The sequence below is a fragment of the Delphinus delphis genome, chromosome 19, assembly GCF_949987515.2.
Source record: "Delphinus delphis chromosome 19, mDelDel1.2, whole genome shotgun sequence".
Lineage (NCBI taxonomy): Eukaryota > Metazoa > Chordata > Mammalia > Artiodactyla > Delphinidae > Delphinus > Delphinus delphis.
Window position 1 is genome coordinate 13,128,953 of NC_082701.1, and position 16,070 is coordinate 13,145,022.

Genomic DNA, 16,070 nt, shown 5'->3' on the forward strand with positions numbered 1-16,070 from the left:
CCATCTGTCCACACTCCCTAGAAAAGAGCCTCCACCCTTTACCCGGGGAGGTCTGTGGCTGAGTCCCAGAGTAAGGGTCTCTGCGGGTACCTGATGGAGGCCTCTGTCTGGAGACAGGCAAGGGAACACGGGGGCTGAAGGAAGGGAGCTGGACACCAGAGTGGGGGAGTGAAGGAGGGGCTGCGTGGGTGGGAGAGCAGGGACACTCATTTCCCGGCTGGGAAGGAGTCAGTCGTGGGCACTCTCACCCACTCTGCTCTTGCAGTTAGGACTATGCTGAGAGCGGCAAAGCAGGAGGCCCTCGGAGGAGAGGGCCCCGCCGTGGGCAGAGGCCTCAAGCGCCTTGAGGTGGGTGGCAGGACCCCGAAGGACACGTGCAACCCGGAGGACAGGGAGGCTCCTGCTAATGCAGACCTCCGAGGCCCCCCTGAAAACTGACCACCCTCTTGGGAAGTGGGTGGGGCAGAAGGGTTACTGGTGTCTGGCCCCCAGTAGTGTCTGATTAGGAGACCCACCTGGGGAGTGGTTTTGCAGACTTTGAGGTGGGAGGGTGTTGAAGACTCCTGAGGTGGAATCCTGACTCATTTTCCAGCTGTGCGACCTTGGGCGAGCAATCACTCTCCTGGGCTTTAGTTTCCCTGCTTTTTTTTTTTTTGCAGTACGTGGGATCTCATTGTTGTGGCCTTTCCCATTGCGGAGCACAGGCTCCGGATGCGCAGGCTCAGTGGCCATGGCTCACGGGCCCAGCCGCTCCGCGGCATGCGGGATCTTCCCAGACCGGGGCATGAACCCGTGTCCCCTGCATCGGCAGGCGGACTCTCAACCACTGCGCCACCAGGGAAGTCCTCCCTGCTTCTTCTTCTTCTTCCTTTTTTTTTTTTTTTGGCCGTGGCCCACGGCTTGCAGGATCTTAGTTCCCCCACCAGGGATTGAACCCAGGCCGTCGGCAGTGAAAGCATGTAGTCCTAACCACTGGACCATCAGGGAAGTCCCATTCCCTGCTTGTGAGACTTCCTCGAGCCTCGCACTTCACAAGTGTTTGGGGGAGGTGGCTGGTACACAGCAAATGCCCAGTAACATCATCGGCTGAGTCCCTGTGGAGTGTTGATGGAGCCTCCACTGGGCACCCTTCACACTCCCACACACTATGGTCCAACACGGTTTTAACTTTCCACGTTGCAGCAGCTCACCCAACTCATTCTTTGTCAGTAGCGCATCACGTGCGTCGCAGGGAGAGGTGAGGTGCAAATATGCTGCCAGTAGTCACCCCCGCCATGCCAGCCACTTCTGCCACCCCAAACCCAGTGCCCCAGGCTCCACGGCAGTGGCTGCGCTGTGAGGAGTGAGCCTGGGGCTTGCCATAGAGAGTGGACAATTGGGTTGGGGTACACATGTGCCCATGTACACACGCACAAGGCAGGCCACAGACAGAGGAGCAGACAGGGTCTGAGAGAGGGGGGTTGGAGCCCTCCTCAGGAGGATGACCTCAGGACACAGGGAGAGAAAGCCATTTGCAGAAGAGGAAGAAGCCGGAAGAAAGGAACACCAAGAGATTGCAAGGGCAGGATGCCACAAAGCAGGATGTTTGACTCAAAGGTGAGAGTATCTGGAAATGTATGGAAGGGTTGAGTTAGCAAGGCCATGAACCCATCTTCCACCACAGAGCAATGTGGGACATTTTCTCATGGATGAACAAACACATACGAACAATTAGCCTTTTATCTAATAAGTAATATTTCTGTTTCAAATATCAACACAGATTTTTAAAATAACGTTGGCTTAAAAAGTACATGATGAAATTTAGATCTTTATATTTGATTCAGGAAAATTAGACTTGTAGAAATAAGGGCTCCAGGAGAGCATTCATAGCAGTAGGTGCATAGTCAGCAAAACGTTATGTGTACAAAAAAAATGGACTGCAGTTAAACTGATGTGATGAAAATAATTTCATTCAAATGAAAATTGAAAAAATAATCTATAAACCATTTCAATGAGGTCAGAACTTAAATTGGCTTGATAAAATTCACTCTTGAAAGTAATTTCTCAGCAAAACCTTAACTAGTGGTGGCATAGTTTTGATGAAAACTTTCCTGTTCATGGCATGAAGTTAAAGTGGCTGAGACCACAGATAAAGATAGGGTATAACAGGCCTTCACCCTGCATGTTACCATGCCACCTTAGACAGATGTTGTGATTCAGGTGCCCCATGACCTTTAGAAAATTAAAAAATTCTCCTCACTGTCCTCTGAAGTGTTAATTAGCTCATCTGCTACCATTTGTAGATTTTCATCTGCTCATTTTTGCTTTTTAAAATTGTGAAATACAATATACATATGGAAAATTGCAAGAAAACACATGTGTACCACTTAATAAATAATTATAAAGTGAACACTTGAGGTGTAAATCACCCCCCAGGTCAAGAAATACAGCATGGCCAGTGCTCCAGAAACCGTGCACTTTCCTCCCTGATACAACACCCTCCCTCCTGTGTGACAGCAACCGCTGTCTCGGGGCTGGGCTCCCTCAGAAGCAGACAAGGTACAAGTGCAAGCAGCTTACATGAGGGTGACACTGGAAAGCTTTTGTGGGGATAGGGAAATGAGGTAGGAGATCAGAAAAGGGTGTTTGGGTGACTGGAGTGCATCCCTCTGGGGAACTTCAGCAGCTGGGCAGCCTCAGAGACAGGTGCTCCTGGGGATGCTGCACTGGGCCAGCATCAGGGGCAGAGAAAACTCTCCCAGAGTCCCAGAGAACTGGGACTCTGGAATCCCTGGGCTGGCCGGCTGGGGATCAGTGAATGTTGAAGGCACATGGGTGGGGTACCAACAATATCTGTTCCAACCACCATCCTGACTTTTGTGAAAGACCTTGGTGGTATGGATTGAATTATGTGCCCTCCACTACTCCCCCATCTATATGTTGAAGCCCTAATCCAAAATGTGACTGTATTTGGAGATAGAGCCTTTAGCTAGTCAATTAAGGTTAAATGAGGTCATAGGATGGGGCCCTGATCCAATAGGACTGGACTCCTTATATGAAGAAGAGACACCAGCGCTCTATGGAATTAGTTGATTTTTTCTTCTACTAATAGGAAAGTTAAGAAATCTCTTTTTTTAGTGAATACCCTAGAAATTACAATATGCATGTTTAATTTATCAAAGACTGAAAATAATCATTACTTTTACCCTTCTCTGGAGCAACAAAAAGACATTAGAACAATTTACCCCTTTAAAGTACAAAGATAATTTTTTTTGAAGTATAGTTGATTTACAATATTGTGTTAGTTTCTGGTGTACAGCAAAGTTATTCAGTGATATATATATATATATATATTCTTTTTCAGATTATTTTCCATTATAGGTCATTATAAGATATTGAATATAGTTCCCATTATTATTATTTTTTAAATTTATTTATTTATTTTTGGCTGCGTTGGGTCTTCATTGCTGTGCATGGGCTTTCTCTAGTTGCGGCGAGCAGGGGCTACTCTTCATTGCGGTGCGTGGGATTCGCATTGCAATGGCTTGTCTTTGTTGAGGAGCACGGGCTCCAGGCGTGCGGGCTTCAGTAGTTGTAGCACGTGGGCTCAGTAGTTGTGGCTCGAGGGCTCCAGAGTGCAGGCTCAGTAGTTGTGGCGCACGGGCTTAGTTGCTCTGCAGCATGTGGGATCTTCCCAGACCAGGGCTCGAACCCGTGTCCCCTGCATTGGCAGGCGAATTCTTAACCACTGCACCATCAGGGAAGGCCCCAGATATCAATCTTTTCAAAGTAATCTGACTTTTTAAGAAATTTCCTGTTTCTTTGGTATTCTGCAATTTCATTGTTATTAGTCCAGATGTGAACTTCCTTTAATTTATCCAGCTTGGATCTGAGGGTTGGTGTATTTCATCAGTGCTAGAAAATTCTCAGCCATTTTCTCTTTAATTGTGGCCTCTGCCCTTCCCCTTTTCTGGAACTCCAGTGAAATGTCTACTAGAACTCACTATTTTCCATGTTTCTTAGTCTCACCTGTAATTTCCCTTTAGTCTGTTTGTACCACATTTTGCATCAATTCTCTGACATCCTCCAGTTAACTAATTCTTTCCTGTGTCTAATCTGTTGAACCTGTTCATTAGGCTTTAAATTTTTATTTTATTATTTTTAAAATATTTATTTATTTATTTGGCTGTGCTGCGTCTTAGTTACTGCATGAGGGATCTTCGTTGCTGCATGCAGGATCTTCAGCTGTGGCATTCAGGGTCTTTAGTTGCAGCATGCGAACTCTTAGTTGCAGCATGCAGGTTCTAGCTCCCTGACCAGGAATCAAACCCGGGCCCCCTGCATTGGAAGCATGGAGTCTTAGCTACTGGACCACCAGGGTAGTCCCTAGGCTTTAACATTTTAAATATTATATTTTTAATTTCTAAAAGCTCTTTTTGGTTTGTCAACAAAAAAATTAATCAATAACCGATCTAAAGAGGAAAGAGAGAATTCTAATCGAGCCAACCTGAGGATTATAATCTGGGAGAGAGTCTTTAAGAAATCTCTGAGGACTGTTCCACCTGTTAGAAGTTGAAGGCACAGTCAGATACATTTTTGAGACAAAGGATCGTACATCAAAATGACACACTGAAATTTTACATAAACATTACCAAAGATATATAGTCCAGATCTGCATGTACAGGCAAGCAGTAGGTCACTATGATCCCTTACAGAATTAGGAAGGAAAAATTAATCTTCTAAGGAGTTACATTGCTGGCGTCAGAAGTAGAAAAGAATTGATATTTACAGTCAAGCAGGCATTCCCACCTTTGAGGAGGTCTGGTTAATGTGTAATGCAGATGCACATTACAGAGGGCCCAGTATGGGCAGGAAGTATGTTATGCTTAAATTTTCTTGTCCTGGGACTTCCCTGGAGATCCAGTGGTTAAGACTTCACCTTCCAATGCAGAGGGTGTGGGTTTGCTCTCTTGTAAGGGAGCTAAGATCCCACATGCTTCGTGGCCAAAAAACCAAAACGTAGAAAACAGAAGCAGGGACTTCCCCGGTCGTCCATCCGCCTTCCAATGCAGGGGACGCGGGTTTGATCCCTCGTCGGGGAACTAAGATCCCACATGCCACAGGGCAACTAAGCCCGCGCGCAGCAAGTACTGAGCCCACGCGCTCTGGAGCCTGCGTGCCACAACTAGAGAGAGGCTGGCGCCGCAAGGAAAGATCCCACGTGCCTCAACTAAGACCTGACACAGCCAAAAATAAATAAATTTTTTAAAAAAGTAAAAAAAAAAAAAAAAAAGAAGCAATATTGTAACAAATTCAATAAAGAATTTAAAAATGGTCCACATAAAAAAAAATTTTTTTTTTTTGTCCTGTCTTGAAACATAAATTTTATTCCCTCAGGTTCTTTATAGAATCTGCTTAGTCACTTTTGTTAGTTTCTTCTTCCCTGTAGATATTTTCCAGCTTGGCTCTTATTTCCTTGGTCATAGTAGGCACAGTTATATGGCATTAAGTGGGCCTGAAAATGCCAGCACCTGAGTTTATCCACTGTCTGTTGTGTTGACCTCATGGCACCTTGCTCCCTAGTATGCTTGGTGTATTGGTCCACTTCGGCTGCCAAAACAAAATTCCACAGACTGGGTGCTTAAACAACAGAAATCTATTTTCTTATAGATCTAGAGGCTGGAGGTCAGGGTGCCAGCAGCATTGGTTCAGAGTAGAGCTCTTCTGATGGTTTGCAGGCAGCCACCTTTCCCCGGTGTGTGCGTGAGGAGAGATTTGGGGCTAATGTTCCTTGCTATGTTGTCAGCTCTCCAATGCTTTTTAGATGTATTTAAACTGTTTTAATCAGCATTTCTAGTTATTTTCAGCAGGAAGGTTGGTCCAAACTATCCGCAAACTATCTGCTCTTATTCCTTAAATCTTCAACCTTCAAAGCTTCAATTATTCATTCTTTCATTGTTTTAGCACATTCTTAATGAATGTCCGTGACATGACTGGCATTGTGCATCATGCTAAGTACGCATCGAGAAACAATGGGGAACGTGATGGTCAATTTTATGTGTCAGTTTGGCTGGGGCATGGTGACCAGATATTTGGCATCAAACATTATTCTGGATGTTTCTGTGAGGGTGTTTTCTAGATGAGATTAACATTTAAATCAGTGGACTGGTGGGTGGACCTCATCCATTCAGCTGAAGGCCTGCAGAGAACAAACACTGACCTCCCCTGAGGGAGAGGGAATTCTGCCAACAGAACTCTGCCCTGGGCTTCCTGCTTCTGGCCTACCCTGCAGATTTTGGTCTTGCCCCTCCACGATTGTGTGAGCCCTGTTAACCTAAAAAATAAAACACCCTGTAGTTTTACCAGCAAAATGGGTTTACTCAGGAACAGCAAAGAATTGCAATTCAGGACAAGCTGGCTACCGCAAAAGCCACAGACAAATCCAACAAAGAAAGGAAAAGAACGTTAGAAGGAAGAAGCTGGAGGAGCAGTTTTGGGTTTTCTTTTTTTAAAAAATTTATCTATTTTGGCTGTGCTGGGTCTTTGTTGCGGTGCACGGGCTTCTCTAGCTGCAGTGCGCGGGCTCTCAGTTCCCCCACCAGGGATCAATCCCTGGCCCCCTGCATTGGGGGAGCATGGAGTCTTAACTACTGGACCACCAGGGAAGTCCCTGGAGGGGTTGTTTTGAACTAAAGTCCATTGGAGGAAAGTGAGAGTTGAAAGTGATGACTGGTTTTCATTGGCTGAGTAGCTTGGGTAATTGATTTCTTGTGGGAGATACAAAGAACACCTTTCTTGTTGAGGCCTGTAATTGAGGATTCTTTCCCCTTGATGATTCTTCCTTTTGGGATCTGTAATCAACAGTTTTTCCTGTTATTGACCCTGAGCGGCCACAGGGCAGAGGCACTTGGTGACACGTCTTTACCTTCAGGCTGTGTCTGAGTGGACAAGGTGAGAGCTCTCCCTTTTGGCCTTCCCACTCCATTTAAAACAGGTTTCCCTTTATTAGTTTTCACAGCCATTTCCTTAAAATAAATCTCTCTCTATATACACACACTCTGTTGGTTCGATTTCTCTGGAGAATGCTGACTAACGCGGGGAGCCGTGGACAAAGAATGCTGCCTGCCATATTAGTAAACAAAAGACGTTGAGGCCATCAAGCCCTCAGCCACTGCAGCCATCCCCGACTGTGCACCCTGAGGAATTCAGAATGGAGAACACACGACACTGGCCCTAGATAGTTAGGGTGCGTATCAAAGGAACGATTTCACTAAGCTCAGACTGTCGCATCTTCTCATAAACGGAAAAGTACTAAATTCATTTACTTGAGATGTCTGGGTTTTTTTAATTAGCAGTAATCTTTTGATGTTTGACTATCTGTTTTTTTTGTTTGTTTTTGAAAAAAACTCCTTTACATTCTTGCTCTTCCCTTTCCTCTTCTAAACAGTCCCTCAGAGCCATCTGAGAGGCTATCTCACCAGCTTAAGTCCTCAGTAATGCCCCCAATAAAACATAACCCTCAGTGGACGAGGGGGCTGGAACAGGGGGTGTGCCCCAGACCAGGACGGGCCACACAAGGTTAACGGCAGGTCACAGGTAAGGTCCGGGGAAAGGCCAGGGCGATCCCGTAGCGAGGAGAACCACCTGGGTCTCGGGGTGGTTGGGAGTACAAGGCGGCCCCGCCCCCACCTCCCGTCGACCCTCCCCTCCCCCATCCCCGCGCGCTCCCGCGGCCAGGTCCCGCCCCTTCTTTTCCCTCCCCCAATCCCTCCCGCGCTCCCACGGCCAGGTCCCGCCCTCCCGCCCCTCACCCAATCCCCACGCGTCCTCACGGCGTCGCGGCGTCTGCGTGCAGTCTGAGGCGGGTACGCGGCCCGGGCGCGGGCGACATGGAGGAGCTGCTGAAACGGGAGTTGGGCTGCGGCTCCGTCAAGGCCACGGGTCACTCGGGGGGTGGGTGCATTAGCCAGGGCCGGAGCTACGACACGGACAGAGGACGAGTGTTTGTGAAAGTGAACCCCAAGGCGGAGGTCAGGGCTGCCGCGGGCGGGGGAAGTGGGCGGGGGACTGTGGTCCCGGGTCCGTGTCCGGGTTCGGCGTCGGGAGCCGGTCCGGGTCCGCGGGCGGGGCCGTCCGAGCCCGGGTCTAAGGGCCGCGGAGGCGCTCGGTGACCCTTCTTTTTGTCAGGCTTGCCTGGCGTTTTGGGGGGTCCGCGGTTCAGCCCTGCGGCCTCTCGAACCTCAGGGAGGTCGGCGCGGGTCCAGGCCCGTCCGGCGTGTGCCCCACCGCCGCGTGGATGCTGTGGGTGGCTTTCACGCGGCCCAGGTGGCCGCTGCCTTGAGAAAATTCATTGTTTGGCGAGTTTTGAACAAGGACAGGTAGTAGAAGTCCCTTGTCCTGGGGTTTATTTGAACTTGCAGAGATCAAAACCCTTTCTGAATACTGAAAGTAATGTAGCCTTCGTCTGCTGGGCGGCTGTAAACACTGGGCGGCTTTAAACACGAACATGTATATTTTTGGGTCTGGAGGCCGGACGTCCAAGATGGTGGTGAGGCTTCCTTCACTGGTGTGGAGGCCACTTCTGACTGTGTCCTTATGTGGCAGAAGGGGGAGGAGAGCTCTCTGGGGTCTCTTATAGGGGCTCTCATCCCCTCATGAGGGTTCCACTCCTTTGGCTTGGTCACTTCCCAAGGCCCCGCCTCCTAACACCGTCGCCTTGGGGGTTAGGTTTCAACCTCTGAATTTTCGGGGAACACAAAAGTTCAGCCCCTTTCGGCTGTCTCTCCATTCTGTTTGTATCTGAACGTTTTCTCAAGGGTTCCTGTCTAAAATAGGTGAGCCTCCCTGCTGAAGTTGACTTACCCCGGGGCGTTGATGTCACTTCTTTGTGCACTTTGGGTGGGTCATGCTTGTAGTGTTAGCTGGGAGGCCCTGGATGGCTCCAGTAGGCACGGAGCAGGACTGGACAATGCCTTGTTTCAGATAGGGCTGAAGGTGCTGACCCCAGTACTAAGTCCTACGTGTTACACACCCTCAGCACTTTTATCCTCTCTTTGGAAATCATATTGCAGAATCCCATCTTCAGTGGTGTGGGATGATCTCTTTCTGAAACGATGCTGTTCTCTCAAGACCAGCCTTCGACTCTGTTCTACAGAGGTTGGCTGCGTGTCATCCTGTACATCCCTTTTATAGGAATTTGACAACTAATGGTTCTTGAAGTTGCTCTTTTACATTGGTTTCCCCCAGTCAGTACTAATGTAGTGGAGGTGTCCTTCCTTACTTTCCACCACAGGCCTTCTCTGGGTTCTTTTTCTCTTATGTGGCTCCATCCTTTTCACAGCTGTATTTCCACTTTCATTAGTGTTTGTAATAATTCAGAACTTGGTGTAGATTACAGGGAAGCAAATACTTTCTGATGATTAAAATGGAATCTCTCAGTAGTGCTTTTTAAACATTGTTCTGCTACTGCTATTTCTTCTGGTTCTTGCTTTTTATTGTCATCAGAGTCCATTTTCTTTTTGCTAATCTTCACATAAGTTCCTTCTAATCCTTTGGTAGATAGTTTCAAACATGTCTCTTTCTAGTTTGCTTCGGAATATACTGTGTGAGTTATGCAGATGTACTGCCCATAGCGGAAACATTTGCTGATTGATTGGAAAAAAGGACTGTCTTTATGCTTTGCCCTTTAGGAGGTGAAAATGTCTTCTTCCAGACTTCTAAGAGAAGACTACATAGCTGCTTTTTTGTTTTCCTTCTCACTCTCTGCTGGAATGACCTGGTCTAAGTTTTTTCTCTTGATTATGCTTATCTGTCCTTTGCATGCTTGAGTAGTTGGCTTTCTCTCATGCTCCTCCCTTAAGTTCTGGATCTTTTGTAGCCCTGCACCCCAGCTAATGCTTACTTTGCCCTTGTCCCATTCTGGAGGAGCAGTGTTCTTAGGGTTAGACACTTAGGACCACATGGTAGTGGACATTTCTGTGAGGGAGCCTTGCCTCTAGCTGTGTTCATAGATCCTTCTTCACCTCTCCCTACATTTTTTTTTTTAGTTAAAAAAATTTGGACCTCCCTGGTGGTCCATTATTTAAGACTCCGCACTTCCAATGCAGGGGGCATGGGTTCAATCTCTGGGTAGGGAAGTTCCACATGCAGTGTGGCGTGACCAAAAAAAAAAAAAAATTTATCCTTTCCGGGGCTTCGCTGGTGGTGCAGTGGTTGAGAGTCCGCCTGCTGATGCAGGGGACATGGGTTGATGCCCCGGTCCGGGAAGATCCCACGTGCCGCGGAGCGGCTGGGCCCGTGAGCCATGGCCGCTGAGCCTGCGCGTCAGGAGCCTGTGCTCCGCAATGGGAGAGGCCACAACAGTGAGAGGCACGTGTACCGCAAAAAAAAAAAAAAAAAAAAAAGAAATTTATCCTTTCCTTTACGCTGCACAACCAGTGCTGTAGTACAAAGTATAGCCAGGGCCCAGCAGTGTTCCTTCGTCTTCAGAGAATGCTCTGAAAATTCTCCTTAAGACACAGTTCTTGTTTTCCTCCTCAGGAACTTTAGCTCTCCAAAGTAGTATAATAATAATGTTTGTAAAGTGTTTAGAATGGCCTGTGTAACTGTTAGCTGCTAACTCAGTTAATTACGGCAGCAAGCCTATGAAATTGGTACTGTTATTAACCCCATTTTACAGATGAGGAAACCAAGGTCACAGAGTTAGTAACTATGAGAAGTAGAAGTAGAAGAATGTCCATGGCAACACTGTTCGTAGTGACCCCAAACTGGAAGCAGTGTCCTTCATCAGTAGACTGGACAAACACGTTTTAGAACATTTGCACAGCAAGCTCTACACAGCAGAGAGAATAAACTCTGACTGTTGATGCACCAGCGTAACAAATGCAGTGTGGAATGAAGAGGCCTGGCCATCTGCCTCTGTGGAGATGACAAAGCAGACAGACAAATGTGCGGGTGGGGTGGCAGTGGCTGGGAGGAGAGGAATGCCGGGTGGCCGTCACGTGGATGTGCTGACTTTGGGAGAATTAGAAGTGGATGCTTCTGAGCTGTGCAGTTTTCTTCATATACGTCTGTAGAAATTTTACTTTAAAAAAAAAGATACTTTAAAGGGGAGGAATTACTTAGCCTGGTAAGTTAGGGAAGATTTCTCTGAGAAATCAAAACTGGTATTAAGTTGAAATCTGAAGCATGACGGGGAAGGGGCTGACTTGGCAAAAGAAGGGGGAGGGGTGTTCCAAGCAGAGGTGACATGGCGTGTGGAAGTCTCCAGGCTGGAGGAGGCCAGGGATCTCTGGGGAACTTAGAGAAGGCTGTAATCCAGGAGCGCAAGGAGTGTGTGTGCCCGCCTGTCAGTGTGGAGGTGGAGCCCGGGTCGGGGCCCAGATGAGGGGGGGATGTGGGCAGGGCCAGGCCCTGTGGGGCTGTCATGAGGGAAGTGGGGTGACAGCTGGGGGTATGTTCCAGGTTGGGATTTGCCTTCCAAAAGCAGGAACAAGGACTTTTGGACTGGAAATGGGAAAGGTGGTGGAGATGAGGTGGTTTCCAGTGCCGGGTAGGAGATGCTATAGGACTTGGTGGTCCATTCGGGTGAGAAGTGATGCCAGCTTCCTGGCACACGGAGATGGGGGCCGCCTGTGCCTGAAGGCCCCCGGGACAGGACTGTAGTTGAGGTGCTGGTTACACAGTCCAGCTCTGCACCAGGCATACGTTCCTCTCTTTGGAGAGACTGGGATCAATGACAGCATAAACATATACAAGACTAGAAAGTACAATCCCTCTAATTCCTGTGCAGCTTCAGAACATGTAATCTGCCCTACTGAAAAGTGGAAAAGCTGTCTGTTGTATTGAGTCTGCAGTCAGCCTTGGTTGTGGTGCTGGAGAAAACATGTCTACACAGAGCCTTGCTCTTCCTCCTTCTTCCCTCCCCGGTTGTTTCTCTGACAGGCCAAAAGGATGTTTGAAGGTGAGATGGCAAGTTTAACTGCCATCCTAAAGACAGGCACAGTGAAGGTGCCCAAACCCATCAAGGTCCTCGATGCCCCTGGAGGTGGCAGCATGCTGGTGATGGAGCATTTGGACATGCGGTATCTGAGCAGGTTCGTTTGCTTCACCTTCACCTCTGGGTGCCTTTGTTCTTTCTCTGAGTGGGAAGCTTGCATTTGGGGGTATAATTTTGCGGGATGTGATAGAAGGAACCCGTGACCCGGGTTCTACATCCTGGGTTCTGCAGAATGAGCAGCATGTACTCTGTGGGCCAAAAGCAAACAGGAGAGGAATTTCAGGGTGAGATGCTGACAAATGACTTGGCTGCAGACTCAGATGAGGCCCTCCATCTTCCACTTGCTTCACCAGAACAGACTCGTACCCTTACTGTCTCACCTACTTTGTGTGGCCTGAGACCTTTCAAATGGAGGTGGGTCCCCATTTGTACCATGAGTTTAGTGGCTGTCTTTTGTTTTTACAGTCATGCTGCAAAGCTTGGAACCCAGCTGGCAGATCTACACCTAGATAACAAGAGGCTTGGAGAGACTCTCCAGAAGGAGGCTGGCACAGTGGGTATGGCTGTGGGCCCGAGGGACCCACCCCAGAGGAAGACATCTGGCCAGTATGGGTGTGTGGGTGGAGTTGTGCTGCCACTGTGTACAGTCAGACCTGTGTTGCTGCCACAGGAAAGGAATGTAAACCCCAAGGCTGCATGTTTGGGATGCAGTGAACACAGTGAATACAATTAGTGTATTGTCTCGAAAATGCATTTGAAAGACAGGAAATATTCCCTGAACTCAAAATCCTATCATATTACGGTTCCTTTGACCTCTCACTCCCCAGAAGAAAGCCTGTCAAAGTTTCTCTGGCTTACCATACCGTGCCTTTTCTTCTAGGAACAATCACATGTGAGACTCAGGACGATAGCCCTCACGTCTGACCTTTTTAGGGCTTACTGTGGTGGTAGCACTGAGGGTGTCTTCCAGGATTTTCATCCTTTGACGTTTGATAATCCATGTGTAGCCCATATGGTTACTCTGCTAGGCAGAGTAGCAGATACACCAGGAACAGACGACCAAGAACCTACTGTGTTAGACAGACAGACGGCCTCATCCCTTCCACTTACATGTAGTTCAGTTCTTCTGGATTTGCTTTGAGTTTAGGGAGCTGCAGAGGATGAGATCATTTACAAGTACAGCAGTTTATCTTTCATAAGTGGCAAATGCTAAACTGGCCACTGAAAGCTGTCCTTTCCTGATGGGTTATGGGGTGGATTTTCCCTCCTTTTTTGGAGACAGTGTAGTCACTCCTCTGAGCATCCTCTGGTGCCTATCCTGGGAAGGAGTGGGTATTCTGGATTGTTGACTCTGATGAGACAGGCTCTGTTCCTGAGTCCCGGAGCCCAGGGCCCTTGTTTGGATGAGGACACGAGGTGGAGAAAGGCACGCTGAGGCCTCAGAGCTTCTCTGAGCTCCCAGAGCTGGCCCCGAGGGAGCGAGGGGACTCTCATCTCTCTCGTTTCATTTTGCTTGCAAGGGAAAGGAGGTGGGCAAGTGGAGCGGCCCTTTGTGGACCAGTTTGGCTTTGACGTGGTGACGTGCTGCGGGTACCTCCCCCAGGTGAGTGACACCACCATTTTGCCTGCATTTCCCAGTCAGGGCAGCCGTTCAGAAACAGCTGCGGAAAGCACACCCTCTCTGTTTTTTGGTGAAATTTGGTAAAAGGTCTTTGCTCCTTTTTTTTCTTTGCTAATTTTAAGCAATGTATATAAGGAGTATCCACCTCACATGCTAGGTAAGCTCAGAGGAGCAGAGAAGGACCAGCAAGTTAGGATGCTGGATTTCAAGGTGGGTGAAAATTAGGAAGTTAAACCGCGTTTTATTTTAAGTAGGAAACTCTCTAAGGTAGCTTAATGAAAAGGGATTGTAACTTTGAGTTTTATGATTTTGTGGTTGGCTGCCCTGGGGATTTCAGCCTGGGGAGCCATACTCAGGCTGAGTGGGTAAGATGGCGGCCTTGCCCTCCGAGGATAGGCAGGTAGCTGCTTGGGAGGGGAGCACTGAGTATCCCACGGGGCACAGTCCACACTGTTCAGATCTTGAGATGTGTGGGAGGCTGTGGGAGGTTGTCCGGGAACCTGCCGGTCCCAGCACGTCCTCCAGACCCCCAGGCTGCCTGGTCAGCTCCACCCCTTTACACTGGTCCCTGCAGTGGCGCCTCTGGGGACCAGCCTGCTCCGCCTTTGCTCTGGTGCTTTCCTCTGAGCTCTGCTGTCAACCACACAGGTGAACGACTGGCAGAGGGACTGGGTCACATTCTATGCCCGGCAGCGCATTCAGCCTCAGATGGACCTGCTGGAACAGGGGTCTGGGGACAGGGAGGCCCGTGAGCTCTGGGCTGCTCTGCAGGTGAGTGTCGCCCCTCCCAGCCTGTGCCCATCATGCCCTGCAGGCCTAATGGGAAGGCGCTGCAGCTGGTGCAGCCACCTGGGCCTGGGCCTGGATGGGAGGTGGGCATGTCTGTGCACCTGTGCACAGATCAGGCCCTGCTTGGGCACTGGGAGCCACACTCAGAAAAGCCTCTGTGTCCCTCCTGTGTGCATCAGTCACTTTGCTAAGGCTTCATTTCCCCTGCAGTTAAAGATCCCTGACCTGTTCCATGATCTGGACATCGTCCCAGCCCTGCTCCACGGAGACCTCTGGGGAGGAAACGTGGCGGAGGATTCCTCTGGGCCCATCATTTTTGACCCAGCTTCCTTCTATGGCCACTCGGAGTATGAGCTGGCGATAGCCGGCATGTTTGGGGGCTTCAGTGGCTCCTTTTACTCCGCCTACCACAGCAAAGTCCCCAAGGCCCCAGACTTCGAGAAGCGCCTTAAGCTGTATCAGCTCTTCCACTACTTGAACCACTGGAATCACTTTGGATCAGGGTACAGAGGGTCCTCCCTCAGCATCATGAGGAATCTCATCAAATGAGAGAGGGAGGGAGGCCTGAGTTCGGGTTACCAGATCCTAACCTGACGCCTGTGGCCAGCCTCTGGTTCCTCCTCAGCCTCTTCAGGGATTCTTCCCATTTCTTCACACCCTGGAGTAGCTTCAAACCAACTTTCCAAGCCTTGTAAAGTACGTGACATCTCAGAAAAAAGGTTTTATCACCCTAAAGTGAGACTTCATAGCTGGATAAAACTGCACTAGAAATTGGATGTGAACCAAGGGACCAATGGAGGGCGGGCTGCGTCCAACCCGCAGCTGCCCCGAAGGTAAAGAAGGGAGGTAGCCAGAGTGCCAGGTGCTGCCACCGAGGGCACCTTCCCACCGGCTCCCTGTCTCCTCTCCAGGAGAGGAGAGGGGAGGCCTACTGTCCGGGGTAATGCTTCTTGGTGGGTCAGACTTGGGTCTAGACGTGAAGGCGTCGTCTAGGAGCGCCTCCTGATGATCAGTCCTAAACCCAGCACATTCTCCTTCCTTTCTGTGCCGCCCCTGGACCTGCCGCAGGCGGAGCAGGTCTGGACGCATTCTGGGAGTGACCAAACTGCTCGCCTCAGTGTCCCTGGTCGATTTAGGAGCCAGGGAACTGCTGTTGGCAGCCCGTCAACTGCCGATTTCTAAAGCTTGTGAGTTGTCGTTCATTTGCGTCGTAGAAACCAGCACTAAACCAGTGGTTTCCCTCCTTCAGTCTTGCAGTGGTGAGAAATGTTCACGAATGGCATTGATGCTAACAAGTCCCTTTATGTAAAGATTTGAATAAACTTTCAGTGGTTTCAGTGATGCCTGAGAGTGTTTATTTCCCTTGTTTAAATCATAATTCAATATTTATCGGAGCTGTTTGCCAGGAAGCCTTTGTAATATATTCTGAAAGTAAATAGGTACAACTGTTGTTTCTTAACACTTTTTCTTGGCTTTGATCAGTAAGAGAATAGCTCAGAGCTTCCAGATAAGGACAGATGCAGGTGTGGCCTGAGGACTTGTTGCTACACAAGACCTCAGGTCCAGTTTAACTGCTGTTCTTCTCACCCTGTGAGATTTGGTTAACAGTAAAGGGAGGTTGAAGATAACTATCAAATTGCATTTCAGGGAAGAAGCCAGTTGGTGGCCCCTACTAGCTCTGGC

At 48.9% G+C, this 16,070-nt stretch overlaps 1 protein-coding gene across 1 annotated transcript; it reads left to right on the plus strand.

Moving 5' to 3' along the window:
• The first annotated feature begins 7,849 nt into the window (after positions 1-7,849).
• Positions 7,850-15,742, plus strand: FN3KRP (fructosamine 3 kinase related protein). The gene is made up of 6 exons (XM_059998572.1): positions 7,850-8,009; positions 11,923-12,074; positions 12,443-12,534; positions 13,498-13,580; positions 14,247-14,369; positions 14,598-15,742. Exons 1-6 carry the CDS (start codon positions 7,869-7,871, stop codon positions 14,934-14,936), a joined length of 930 nt encoding a protein of 309 aa, XP_059854555.1. The 5' UTR covers positions 7,850-7,868; the 3' UTR covers positions 14,937-15,742.
• Positions 15,743-16,070: the final 328 nt, after the last annotated feature.